Source organism: Danio rerio, chromosome 16 (assembly GCF_049306965.1).
Source record: "Danio rerio strain Tuebingen ecotype United States chromosome 16, GRCz12tu, whole genome shotgun sequence".
Lineage (NCBI taxonomy): Eukaryota > Metazoa > Chordata > Actinopteri > Cypriniformes > Danionidae > Danio > Danio rerio.
The window spans coordinates 26201041-26215102 of NC_133191.1; the positions used below are offsets into that span (position 1 = coordinate 26201041).

The following is a 14062-nucleotide window of genomic DNA, read 5'->3' on the forward strand; positions in this document are numbered from 1 at the left end:
TCATACGCCACTTATGCGTTGTGTTGTGGGTTGTTAAAAAGATTGTATCAATTTCAGTTAAGAGATGCATATTTCAGAGGGGGGTGCATTTTATGGCAGGGGTAACAGCCTTTTATGTAGACTACAGGTGTCCGCCTGCAGTGAGTGTTGCAAGTCTAAAGTTTAAACAAAATGATGATGTTATTTTGACTAATGGCTTCTTATAGTTTTTTTTTTTTTTTTTTGAAGCAGAAAGGAGGGATGAGGTCAGGGAGTTCATTCATTCATTCATTCATTCATTCATTCATTCATTCATTCATTCATTCATTCATTTTTTTCGGCCTAGTCCCTTTATTAATGTGGGGTCACCACATCAGAATGAACTGCCAATTTAATCAGCATATGTTTTACGCAGCGGATGTAAAATGTTTTCTCTGTTTAACAACAGTAGGTCAGTGGTAAAATATGACTTTACTTGCGTCAGATTCTTCTTGGTCTTAAAGCCTTTGATGGGCTATTTCCACAATGTATGATGGCTTAGCAGTTAAATAGGACAAATAAGTAATGTATGGGACAAATTCTACATCTTTGTCAGTTGGGGGTGGGTCTTTCAAACCACCTGAACCCTCACGATGGTTGAAATCTAGGGACGACTATTTGGATCTGTATCAGATTTGATAGGCTACTAAAATGTTGTCACATAGCTTCATTTGAGGAAGTGTGCACATTCCCTTTTAGACACTGTAACAAAACATCTAATCATTATTAAAGTCTATTTGGCTTTATTTCATTTATGGTTAGTATAATTAGCTTCAGATAAATTTTCTTGGTCAGGGAACCTGCACTTTAGACTAGTTGCAAAAACTAAGACAGCAATAGTTAAGACATAAAAATAATTAGTCTACGTGTTTCTGTATTGTTGTTACCATTATATTGTTGTTGTTTTATCTTTTTCTCAGGGAGAGGATATGACTTGACGCTGAAGAATATTTTGATGGCTGAGATTATGCCTATAGTAGAGGAATTTGACCAGCAGCTAAATTACGGTAACAGGTTTTCTAATTACCAGTCTAAACAATAACACTGTTTGAGGAAAGACCAGTTAAAGAGACTACAGTGTAAATATTAACTCTCATACACAATCCATATACTAATAGTATAAGTTATTAGCTCTTATCGTAAACTCTACCGGTACTTAGATGGCAACAAAATAAGCAGGCTCAGTTTCTTATCAAACAGTCACTGAAAACTGAGTTGTGCAAATGTGAAGCATTTTGCCTACACTTTCCACACCCTTGTTTATGAGATGCTGGTTGTTGTAAAAATGTAAACCTGTCATTTCTAGTGGTTTGACTGCAATATTGTCAGAACAAAATAATTTATCCCTAAGAAAAAACACAGAAACAATACAGAATGTTATTTTCTCTGTGAACCATTTCAAAAACAACTACTGGCTTCAGGTGATTTCTTTTTGTTCTGTAATTAAGTTGCCGATGCGCCATTTTGAGGACGGATCTTTTACATTGAGGAGAGTGGAAACGACAGACAGAGACTGGCATGATACATCAGGCAGAGAAATCTTGATTGGAGGAGACAGATAATCTTTGACATGCACACTTTGAGTAACATTGAGATAAATGGTGCTGTCCTTCTTCCGTCTCCTCTCTTCTTTAGATACAGAGTATGAGTCCAGGTTACAGGCAGCAGCAAACAATTTCATTGCAGCGGCCTCAAGCCTGCCCAGAGGTGAGACTTACATTATAACTTCATTTCTTGTGCCTGAGAAAACATGAAACCTAGACCCGAGCCTTCTACTTCAAACCACAGCTCTCACTTTTTTCTAGTTTTATCACAATTGTCTTCTTTTTTAGAAACTGCAATCTGTAAAAATGCGTTTTTATGTTTTGATTTGTTTTGTTTGTTTGTTTTTGCAGTATCTGGATGTTTGCCCCCATGTGGTGAGTTGTGTCTATTATGAGCTGATCATAAGAAATTCTTTTGAGAAACTTTGCAAAAATTGTATACTGGTCTGCTTATTCATTTGTCTTAATATAATTCTAATTATTTTTATTTATTTAATTATTTATTTTAGTTATTTATTGATTAAATACCTAAAATGATATATTTATTTCACATACACACACACACACATACACACACACACACACACACACACACACACACAAACAGTAAATAGTTCTGTATAGTTCTTTGCCATGATTCTTTGCAATAATATTTTGTTAGATGTTTTTCAAGACACTTCTATACAGCTTAAAGTGTCATTTAAAGGTTTAACTAGGTTAATTAGGTTAACTAGGCAGGTTAGGGTAATTAGGCAAGTTATTGTATAACGATGGTTTGTTCTGTAGACTATCGAAAAAATATATAGCTTAAAGGGGCTAATGATTTTGACCTTAAAATGGCTTTTAAAAAAGTCCAAACTGCTTTTAGTCTAGCCAAAATAAAACAAATAAAACTTTCTCCAGAAGAAAAAATATTATCAAACATACTGTGAAAATGTCCTTGCCCTATTAAGCATCATTTGAGAATTTAAAAAATTTAAAAATGAAAAAAAAAATCAAAGGGGGGCTAATAATACTGACTTCGACTGTATATAAATATATGGTGACGCAGTGGCGCAGAAGGTAGTGCTGTCCCCTCACAGCATGAAGGTCTCTGGTTCGAGCCTCGGCTGGGTCAGTTGGTGTTTCTGTGTCGAGTTTACATGTTCTCTCTGCTTTCACGTGGGTTTTCTCTGGGTGCTCCGTTTTCCCCCACAGTCCAAAGACATGTAGTACAGGTGAATTGGATAGGTTAAATTGTCCATAGGGTATGAGTGTTAATGAGTGTGTGTGGTTGTTTCCCAGAGATGGGTTGTGGCTCGAAGGGCATTCGCTGAGTAAAAACGTGCTGGATAAGTTGGCGGGTCATTCCGCTGTGGCGATCCCGGATTAATAAAGGGACTAAGGCGAAAAGAAAATGAATGAATATATATATATATATATATATATATATATATATATATATATATATATATATATATATATATATATATATATATATATTGTTACACCCTAGCCCTTCACTGTTACTTTAAACCCCTGCTCTAGGAAACAAGAAAATTAATCTTTCAAAACATTCACTGAAAGCTGAGGTGAATTTTCCAATTTTAGAACACAATTCTAGAACATCCATGACCTGTGGGAACCTTGTATATACTGTATTGGGTTTCTTGACTGTTCAATGGCGTATATGGAATTTTAAATAGTCTATGGTAATGGTAAAATAGTTTTAATATTTTATTCCAGACATAAGACGGGGTATATATATGTTTTGTCCAAGTCAAAGTAATATTAGTGATGAATAATAATAATAATAATAATATTAATAACAATATACATTTTGGGTGTTAAAAAGATGACAGAAAAACTAAATGTAAATTTGTAAAAAAATGAATCTAGCTAACCATTTAAACATTAATCAAAGCACTACAGCGGCCTGTTTTTCAATTAATTAAAGGTAATGGAAATTCCTTTAATTTTTAGTGGTTATTTGGCTTAAACTGGAATATACTGCTGGCTCATCTGAACTTTTTATATTAAGATATAAAATGAACTACTGTTCCTCTTTAGAATACATAAAGAAATTTGTGGGATCTTTTTTATTATTTGTTTAAAGGAGGCTTTTTAGACTATGCTTTTTATTGAATGTATAAAAATAGTGTAAAATGTTTAGATTTATTATTGCAATCTCCTTTCTCTGATTGTGAGGTCACAATTTTACTGTTGATGCAATAAAATATGGTTGCAAAAAAAAAAAAAAAATAGGGTCAGGTTCCAGCTAATATTTTGCAAGAACTGTAAAAAAAGAAAAAAGAAAAATGGCAATATCATAACATTCGTTTCATTTTAGCGCTAAAATACAATGACATATGGAGAGATAAATAATTTTTTACAAAATTACATTGAATCATATTTACACAGTGAGTCCTGAGTTTTCTTAAAGTGCATATTTATAAAATATATTAGGTTCTGTATGATATTGTAAAATGCTGATATTGCTATATTTTGTTTGTCTACAATAAGTATTGCAATAAATATCCCATTTCACCAAATTATACGATATATATAATTTCATCAGAGGACTTAAAAACTGCTGTTTAAAAATAATTTATTCATTTAGATTGATTGGAATGATTCTGTGGGGAAGTGAGTCATTCATAAATGTAAAAAAAATGAATTAAAAGCAAAGATAAAAATGAAACAAACAGTGATTCATGGTTTCGGGGCAATCAAATAGTATTCAGGGACAGAATTTGAAAAGTAAAATGCAATGTAAAACTGTCACTGGATAAATAATTCAATAAAAGTATTCTTTATTAAAGTTACATATGTTAAAATTTCTTGTGCCTGAATACTTTCAATGCTGTCAGGGCTTACAAACATGCAAATGAAAAACTTTCACTCCATTTGCAATAACCACATAATTATCATGTGTCCAGAACTGTTTCCCCTGGTTAACTACCATCATAATATGATAACTCATCAATAATATAATAACTCGACATTGCGATGTGACTATTGTGGATGTGCACATTGCGATATCGATGCTGAAACTATACATTGTGCAGCCTTACTATACATCTTTCACAATAAAAATTCGATACATGTTTATCCTCTTAAGGCCCAAGCTGTTTTGTGACATGCATTTTTTTTTCTCTCTTTGCTATTTGTGCTTATTGGAACCTAATTAGAATAAAACGTAAGTATCATCTTTTGATATGATGTACTTTTAGAGAAAAATTATGTCCATATATGTCGACTTGTGGTCCGAATTTCCATAAAACGCAATAAAGTCACCATTGTGTAATAGAGTGAAAAACACTTTATTTCTGCCTTGAACACAGCAGGTTTTTTCTGACTTGTTTAATGCATTAATAACGCATACACACATATTTCTGAACATGTTTTTTCTAAAAATTATTTACCCATTTTGCCCAATTGAACCAGTTGTAAGTGTTTGGGACACTTTCAAAAAATAAAACATAAGGCATAAAGAGCTAAAATGCGTTGTCCAGGTAAGTTGAAGTCAGAATTATTAGCCCCCCTTTGAATTTTTTTTTCTTTTTTAATATAAGGACATTTTCACAGTATGTCTGATAATATTTTTTCTTTTAGAGAAAGTTGTATTTGTTTTATTCCGACTAGAATAAAAGCAGTTTTTAAATTTATGAACAATTTTAGAGACATAATTATTAGCCTCTTTCTGCAAATTTTTTTTCGACTGTCTACAAAACAAACCATCAATATACAATAACTTACCTAATTCCCCTAACCTGCCTAGTTAAACTAATGAACCGAGCTAAGCCTCTAAATGTCACTTTAAGCTGTATAGAAGTGTCTTGAAAAATATCTAGTCAAATATTTTTTACTGTCATCATGGCAAAGATAAAATAAATCAGTTACTGTATTAGAGATGAGTTATTAAAACTATTGTGTTTAAAAATGTGTTGAAAAAATCTGCTTTTCGTTAAAAGAAAATTAGGGGAAAAAATAAGCAGGGGGTGTAATAATTCAGGGGGCTAATTATTCTGACTACAACAGTATGTGGCCACTAAGCCCTAGGAGGTTAAAGTAATATTCAGCTGCCTTTATTTTTTTAGAAAGAGGATGTTTTGCAGCAATAAGATCATTATATTTGGGGGTCCACAGTAACAAATATCAGGAGTTTTTTTTTTATTTTTAAGTGTAGATAAAACAACATTCAAGATCTTCTCTTCACTTAAGTCAGGTTACATGCTTTTTGGTCTTCAAATAAAGTTGCATTATTTCAAAGTAAAAATGTGTTGTTATTACAATAAATAAGGATTCATCTTTACTGTTTAGGTTTCCAGGTGCAGGGTGCTGTTTATAACTGCGTGACCTGTCAGTATGACTCCTGTGAGTTCCCGCTGGACTGTCCCGGTGAGTCCACAAACTCTCCACATTTGAAGAGCCCACACGTCTCCACATTTCTGTTCAATCTTCTATGATATGTATTTCAGCGCAGCCCCTCACCCACCGCTCTCTCCACACTTGCCATGATGGATATGTTATAACTCAACCTGACAGAACCACCTCTGTAATTACGTAACGGCATTTACGCAGCGCAAACATCTCCAGCTTTTAACTCTACTTAAGAGCACGGCGAAGTTGTTAAACGAAACCCTGGGTCTTGACACACTTTCACACATAATATCATTGCGCACAGATAGCCCTGTGGGTCAGCTAAGATGGCAGGCCGTCTCCCACACACCACCGTATTCATTTCCACTCTGCACAGCTACAATTACTGCTCGGCGGATCAGTTCTTCGGCTGCTCGCACTAGAGGCTCGCTTTAAATATTATAATTAGGTAAAAGGTGGGCAGACTGGGCTGCTTCTGTTCTTCTGTTGACAAAAGGCATTCAATTGCAAGGTGAAGTGTTATAGAGTTGAGTCTGATGTACTGCTGTGTGTGTGTGCGTGTACTTTGGCAGGGAAGGAAATCACTGTACAAGAGAACAACAGGACTCAGATGTGGTGTAGCGTCCCTTTCCTGCTGCCTGCAGATGTAGAGATAGTCTGGAGATACGCACAGGTGAACAGAATACCATAGTAGCTGGCAAGGTTTGAAATGGCTAATGTGTAAAACTAATAATATGTTTATAATTAGGCAGTCCTTTGTATTCTGCACATTGTGCTCATTAATGTCAGTAGAAGTTGTTTGTTTGTTTCTTGTATTAATTTTATTCAGACACAATTATAAATGTATTTCAGTTATATACCATTCTTTCTGCAATTTATTGTTGGATTTGATTTTATTTATTTCTAACAGAAAAATCATTCATAAAACAATTCTTTAAACAAAAATACATTTCAACATAGTCAAAATGGAGCGGGATGAAGCACAAGCTTATTATTTTCCCCACCCCATTACCACACACATAATTCGTCTGTTACTTCAACTTATTTCTTCTTTTACTTATCTCTTCTTTTTACATGAGACATATGAGCTTTACATGAGACAAACATGAGGCATCTTTGACATATTATATGTTTGAATCCATTTGTACTTTTACATTTTATAACATAGACCCAAAACTGCGTAGTACTGCAAACATCCATTAACTGAAATTTCATCAAACCTTTCTCATTTTCTCATTTTATCCATCATTATATTTCTTTAATAATATATATTTATACAACTTTTTAAACTGATTCATATCCTGACATTGTTTGAGAATCTGTTCTAGACTGTTCCATAATTTCACACCACCTACAGACTTACACAATTTTCTAAAGTTGTTCTTGTTTTCAACCCTCTTAAAATTTGGTTCTTCACTCAAAAAATATATTTTTTGCTCGTTTAAACCACTTATTTAAAATGAGCTAAAGCAACACAATTCTTGAGACTTCATTGGGACAACCTCATTTTGTATGTTCAGTCCACATAAGTGTTAATTTAACTTAATCGATTTGTTTTGGGACAACATGAGTAAATTGTGTGGAACCCTGCATTTTTTACAGTGTTCTCTCAGATTATATCTCCCTTGTCTTTCTTAAAAAAAAATTTGGTATGCATTTCGGAAGTAATTTATTCCCAGCTTTAAACATAAATTGTGCTGTTTTAAATTTAACCAAATCACTTAACTTACTTTAATTTAAAAAAAATAAAGGATTTGTATGCTTCAAATACTTGTACTTTTAATTCATCATCCATCCATCCATCCATCCATTTAGCTTCAAACAGAAGTCATTCATTTAAAAAAAAAWTATATATATATATATATATATTCTTAAATATATATATATTCTTCTATTCTATACAGGCAAGTCATTGTATAACGATAGTTTGTTCTGGAGACTACCAAAAAAAAAAAAAAAATTAGCTCAAAGGGGCTAATAATTTTGTTCCAAAAATGTTATTATTTTTTTACTGCTTTTATTCTAGTCAAAATAAAACAAATAAGACTTTCTCCAGAAGAAAAATTATTATCAGACATACTGTAAAAATTCCTTGTTCTGTTAAACATCATTTGGGAAATATTTAAAACAAGAAAAAAAATCAAAGGGGCTAATAATTCTGACTTCAGCTGTATATATTCTACTTCAATAAATACAGTCAAGTAGGGCTGCACAATATATGGTTTCATAGTCACATCGCAGGGATCTGCAGTGTAGTCAGAATTAAAGTTGATCAGACATTACAGTTAACAACATGGTGGAGTAATTTCAAATTTTAACCTTCTAGCGAAAGTTTGTTATTTGCAAGTGTTTTTAAGGCCTGACTGTAAGAGTTTTGATTTTGCTACAAAAAATGTAACATTTGTAGCTTAAAGGTTATTTGTACATAATTACAATGATATAGTGTTATTATTATTATTAGTATTATTATTATACAGTGATTAATTGATTTCTGCTTTTGAATAGCCCTTAAATCCCCAAACAATCATAAAACATTGTTTATTTGCATTATTTGTCTGTTGTATTTAATGCTTGTCATTTTTAAAATTTTAGGTAGGCATGGGTCAGTATTAGATTGTGACAGTATGATAACCTTGGATAAAAATATCAGTTTCACGATATAAAATATGTTATTTTTAATGCATTTTTCCTTTTAAAGACTAAAAACTAATTTTTAGAAACATTGATTATGTTTCAGAGCAGTAACCATGTCAGGCTAAATAATTCTAATGAATCATTGATTTCTGGTCTTCATTTGTTTCAAAAACAAAGATTTCTTTACAATTTAAAACGACGTCTTTGGATATCTTTCTGCTGGAGCTACTGTTGTCCTTAAAAAATGCAAAAAAAAAAAAAAAAAGGTAAAAAAAAAACTTACATTTACCTTAGTACCAGTAGATCAGATAACTTTGGCGGTTTTAAAACCCTGACTTTTCCAAACCACGCTATACCTTAAAAACGGTTATTATCTCATGCCTAATTTTATACAGATATGTTCCACTACACAATCAACCCAATCTTTAAAAGCTTTTCAAGTCATCTGGTGAAATTGCCTTTATATATAAATCGCAGTGAATTAAAATATTGCAATGTCAGTTTTTTCCAATATCATGCAGCCGTACTGTCAAACCTGAAATTAGTAATACCGCTGGCAAATTTTAATTTAATGTTGCTTAAAGATTTTTTTTTACAATGAATTATTTGTACATAGTCTTATAATCTTTAGGGAGACGCCTGTGTGAGCAATAAAGTTGCTCATTGCATTAAAGTAACTTTAAGTCAGAATTTGCCAGGGGGTCAGAAAAATTGTTTAGTTTGTTTGTTGTTAAATTTGTTTTGTTAGCAAAGTAGTGCATTCAACGTACATATTCTATAATCTAATGAATATGTGATGTGGAAGACAGTACTTGAACTTAAAGTTAGCAAGATTGTGCTAGTACTTTAAAGAACCAAATCCCTGAGTCTTTCTTTCCAACTCCTTCTGTACTCTCAACCTCTGAATTTGATGAACAGGACAGAACGATGCTGAGGGAGCGTTTTGATGATGTGACAGTTGGAGTAGATCCTTTATACTCCATTCCCTCTGCCCGTCCTGAGCAATCTGGAACCTACCAGTGTGAAGTGCTTTCTCAGGAGCAATCACTCGTCCGGCTTTACTTCTACCTCACAGGTGAACACGCACACATACACACACACAAATCACAAGCAGTCACATCTCTGACCGCTGCGCAATAATGTCTGTGCTTTTCTCCCTCAGTGGTTCCTGTGGCACAGACTTATCATGTCCACCTGCAGGATCTCTGTGCTCAGGCTCTTCGTCCAGAACCCCAGTTTCCTCCTTCGTTCAGCTTCTGGTTGCCCAGGCCTGCCCTCCTCATCACCTGCCTGACCGCAACCATGCTGCTGATTTTCCTCAGTCTGGGGTAAATGTCTTCCTTTCTTCGCTGTAATTTTTCAGTTTCAACACTCTTTACTGTTTACCAGAAAATACTTGTCAACCCTGTTAAATTAAGGTTAGTTGAATAAGATGCTTGCTTACTTACTGTCAGGGTCGTTTATATTGAAGTTGAAAGATTGAAAGATATTTAGCCGCACCATGTTGGTGTTTCGTAACATCTAATTTTTACGAGGTGAGTCTTTAGCTCAATGCTAAACCGCAGCACCCAGAGGAAACCCACATGAACACGGGGAGAACATGCAAACTCCAAACAAAAATGCCAACTGACCCAGCTGCGGCTCAAACCAGTAACCTTTTTGCTGTGAGGCGACAGGGCTACCCATTGTGCCACCATGCTACCCATGGATAAGTTGCTTATGTACTGTAAATAATAAGTAATTGACTTACATTTTTGCACTGAGAGTTCACGTTAAAAGTCATTTGAACTTAAATCGGCTTGTATGACTTGATAAGTAGACTTAAAATTTAGAGTGATAAGTTTAAATATTTAAGGTTGAAAATATTTTCATGACTTGTCGATCATAATTTTTTGTTAGCAACTGAATTTCTGTAGCCACCATCATAATAAATAGTTACATTTCATTTAGTTCTCATTTTATTACACTTTGACGTTTAATAATCAAGGCACCCTTCAACTATGCTACTGTGCTGATTATGAATCTGGTCGGGGTTAGTAGGAAAAATGTACTTATAATCAGCAGAATGTCTGTTGCAGGAGCATCAAAATAAATTGTTTGCAGATCATTAAGCAGACAGTCCACCAATAAATTAATGACTGCTAATTAACTTGTAGTAGAAAATTACTACACTCAGCAGAATCTTTCTGATGATGCATTACCAAATTTTCAAAGACCTTTGAATATTTAATTGTAGTCCCCCTGAGTTTGTAATATAATCTTTAATCCACTTTATGTTATTGTAAGTTCTGTTTGACCCTAAAGAGATCACTTTAGTTCGAGAATTAAACTTTGCAAGTGTGTAAAACCATCAGAATACACACATTTATTTTTTTTCTATAACAGTAGATAGATATAACCATTTGACATATATGTGAATAAAACTTTATTTTGACATGTGTTATAGATACTGAAATTGACACAGTACTCACTTCTCACTTATCAGTTGTTGTACCAGTCATTTTGCAATGCTATAACAGACCACTAGATGGCAGGATTGAAGAATTAGTATAGCATATTAGGGATAGTTCACCCAAATTGAAAATTCTTTCATCATTTACTCACTCTTGACTTGTTCCAAACTTTATTAGTTTCTTTTTTCTGTTGAATACAAAAGATGATATTCTGAAGAATCTTGGAAAACGGTAATCGTTGACATTCACAGTAGAAAAAACTAATACTATATAAGTCAATGGTTAAAGGTTTCCAACATTCTTCAACTCTTCTTAATCTTCCTTTGTGTTCAACAGAATAAAGTGAAGATGAAATGAAGTTAAATCGAGTCATGGCAAAAATATAAAAACACACAGCTCCTCATTAGATATGGTCAAATTCATGAAAGCACCACCAATGGCAGTAAAAAGTAAAGGAGACAGTTTACAAATGACAGTTTACAAATAATGGAACAGTTTGTAAAGGAAACAACACCCTACAATCTTAAGTACCAAACAGAAAATTCATTATTAAGGAAAATGTTCTGATCAGAGACAAATTTGGCAAATAAAAATATGGCACAACAATTTAATAAAACAATGATAAATTGTACCATTTACATACAGGGAATGCATTATTGTTTCAGTATGATTTCATCCATTATTTATTTTCTTTAACTCTGTTAAGAATGTAATTAGAAAATAGTTACGAAATTAATGTCACAATGTAAAAAAAAAAAAAAAAAAACATTTTAAACAGGCTTAATAATAGACAAAAATCCTTTGTGCACAAAATTATGAATTCATTTTTGAGGGGTTGATGTTTTATTTTTGTTTATTTTTTTGTTATGTTTTGTTTTGTTTTGTTTTTCCCAAAAATGTTGCTTACTGTTTCAATTTGTCTCTCTTTGTCCATAGAGCGATGTGTCGGTTATGGTATCAGATTAGGACCAACGTTTCTAATCCAGCCTAAGAAACAATATTGACAGAAAAGAAGAAATACTTGATTCACTGCTAAACACAGTGTTTCAACAATAAATGCATTTCTAATTAAAACTGAATGGACTATTCAGAATTAATCTCTTCAAATACTATTAAACAGAAATGAGCTTTTGAAGACTTCTGGGAGAAAATGTAAGAGGCAGTGAATCTGAGCGCATGAATGCGACTTCACCACTACGTTCAGTTATAAAGGCTTCTTTATGCTACTAAATATAGCCAGACATGACTCAGGGCGTAACTCCTTTTACAGTTTTTACTCAGTGTTTTGATGCTGTTGTCCCAACAACCCATTAAGTCAAATCTGGGCGAGGAAAATGCTTTATTGTACAGAACTGCAATTTTCCATAATGTTTGTTAGGACAATGTGTATTTTAGAGCTACAAACTTTATTACAATGTCTGGATTTTATCACAGTGCTTAAGATTTAATGGCCTTTTCAAAAATTCAGAAATCTAAACATGCGGGATTTAAGTGATGACCGTTGATGATTATCATCATTTCCAACAGTCAGATTTCTGTTTTTCGTCTCCTTTGGCACCTCTTACCCCTATTTATCTGCAGTAAGATAAGATGATGTCCGCCAATTCAATGCTGAGGTCATGGCTGTTAAGAGAAAACACCCAAAATAGAAGACGGCTTGGTGTCAAAGTAAAGAGGAAAGTAAGATATTTTAATTCAAAGACAACCTCTGCCCTTTTTTTTGGATTTCTTGTCGGGTGATTTATTTATTTATTTATTTATTTTTTTTGCGTCTTTATTCGATGGCTGTTAGAATGAGTATCAAACTACAAAACCAACAACCATCACCCAAAGTCTCAGTTGCAACTGTAAAATTATTGGTACATGTGTGATGCAACAAAAAGATTTAGACAGAGACAAAAATGTAGGTGCAAATATTGTTTTATGAAACTTCTATTCTTTTTTCTTGCCTTGATCGAACAATTACAATGTTGTGAAAGTGTAAAATAAATAGCCATGTCTGATCATTTTGTTTCAATGGTTTCATTAGAGAATTATCTAACTATTAGATGTGTCATAGAAACTTTGTCTTCAAAGATGTTAAGGAGAACTTTTCTGTTCAGAGTTTTAATAAAAAGAGCTGTTAAAATGTTTAATGTCAGTCGACATGAAATTACTGTGGGTACAGAATTTAATAAAAAAAAGAAAAAAAAAGAAAGAAAAAAAAAGAAACACAGCTGGAGTCCCGCAGAACGTGTCTGTAATTGGATGTCAATGAAAAAAAACTAATTATCTGTCAGTTGTAGTCAGAAATATCAAATTCATATTGATCAGAAAAGACTATTAGCATAGTAACATGATAATATAAATATGGAAACCCAACAAAACTTTTTTGATAGTTTTTTTTTATATTCTAAGGTAAATATTTAATTTAAATGTTTTTTAGAACATTCTGAACTATATTATTAAACTGTATATTTGCTTATACTGTAGGGAGAGCTATCTAGAAGCTATCTATCTATCATTCATTATATTTACAGTTGAAACCAGAAGTTTACATACACTCTAAAAAAGGAACATAACCATTTAAAAAAATGTCTGATGGTAAATCATACTAAACATTTACTAATTTAGGTCCTTTAGGATTATCTAAATGATTTACATTTGCTAAATGCCAGAATAATGAGAGAACTTTTTCAGATAATTTTTTATTAATTTCTAGACAGTCGAAAGTTTACACACATTTCCTTGGTATTTTTTTTAGCTTTACTTTTAAACTGTATAACTTTGGGTTAAATGTTTTGGGTATCCTTCCACAAGCTTCTCACAATAGTTTGAAGGAATTTTGGCCCATTTCTCCTGATAGAACTGTTGTAACTGAGTCAGATTTGTAGTCTTGCTCGCACAAGCTTTTTCAACTCTGCCCACAAATTTTCTATAGGATTGAGATCAGGGCTTTGTGATGGCCATTCCAAAACATTCACTCTGTTGTCCTTAAAGTACATTTTAACTAATTTGGCAGTATGCTTAGGGTCATGATCTGTTTGGAAGACCCATGGCCCAGTTTTAATT

At 32.9% G+C, this 14062-nt stretch overlaps 1 protein-coding gene across 3 annotated transcripts in view; it reads left to right on the top strand.

The window, feature by feature from the left end:
- The window catches only part of spaca6 (sperm acrosome associated 6), a 76988-nt gene extending 63794 nt beyond the window's left edge, over positions 1-13194 (top strand). Inside the window, exons 2-10 of one of the 3 annotated variants that reach the window (XM_073924515.1) lie at positions 939-1025; positions 1467-1548; positions 1654-1725; positions 1914-1937; positions 5865-5942; positions 6497-6597; positions 9477-9633; positions 9721-9886; positions 11948-13015. In XM_073924515.1, coding sequence (XP_073780616.1) covers positions 1473-1548; positions 1654-1725; positions 1914-1937; positions 5865-5942; positions 6497-6597; positions 9477-9633; positions 9721-9886; positions 11948-12002 — 729 coding nt within the window. In that variant the 5' untranslated portion in view covers positions 939-1025; positions 1467-1472 and the 3' untranslated portion in view covers positions 12003-13015. Of the gene's footprint in view, positions 1-938; positions 1026-1466; positions 1549-1653; positions 1726-1913; positions 1938-5864; positions 5943-6496; positions 6598-9476; positions 9634-9720; positions 9887-11947 lie in introns of all 3 variants that reach the window. The other 2 variants (XM_073924516.1, NM_001397778.1) reach the window with 2 other exon arrangements.
- Positions 13195-14062: the final 868 nt, after the last annotated feature.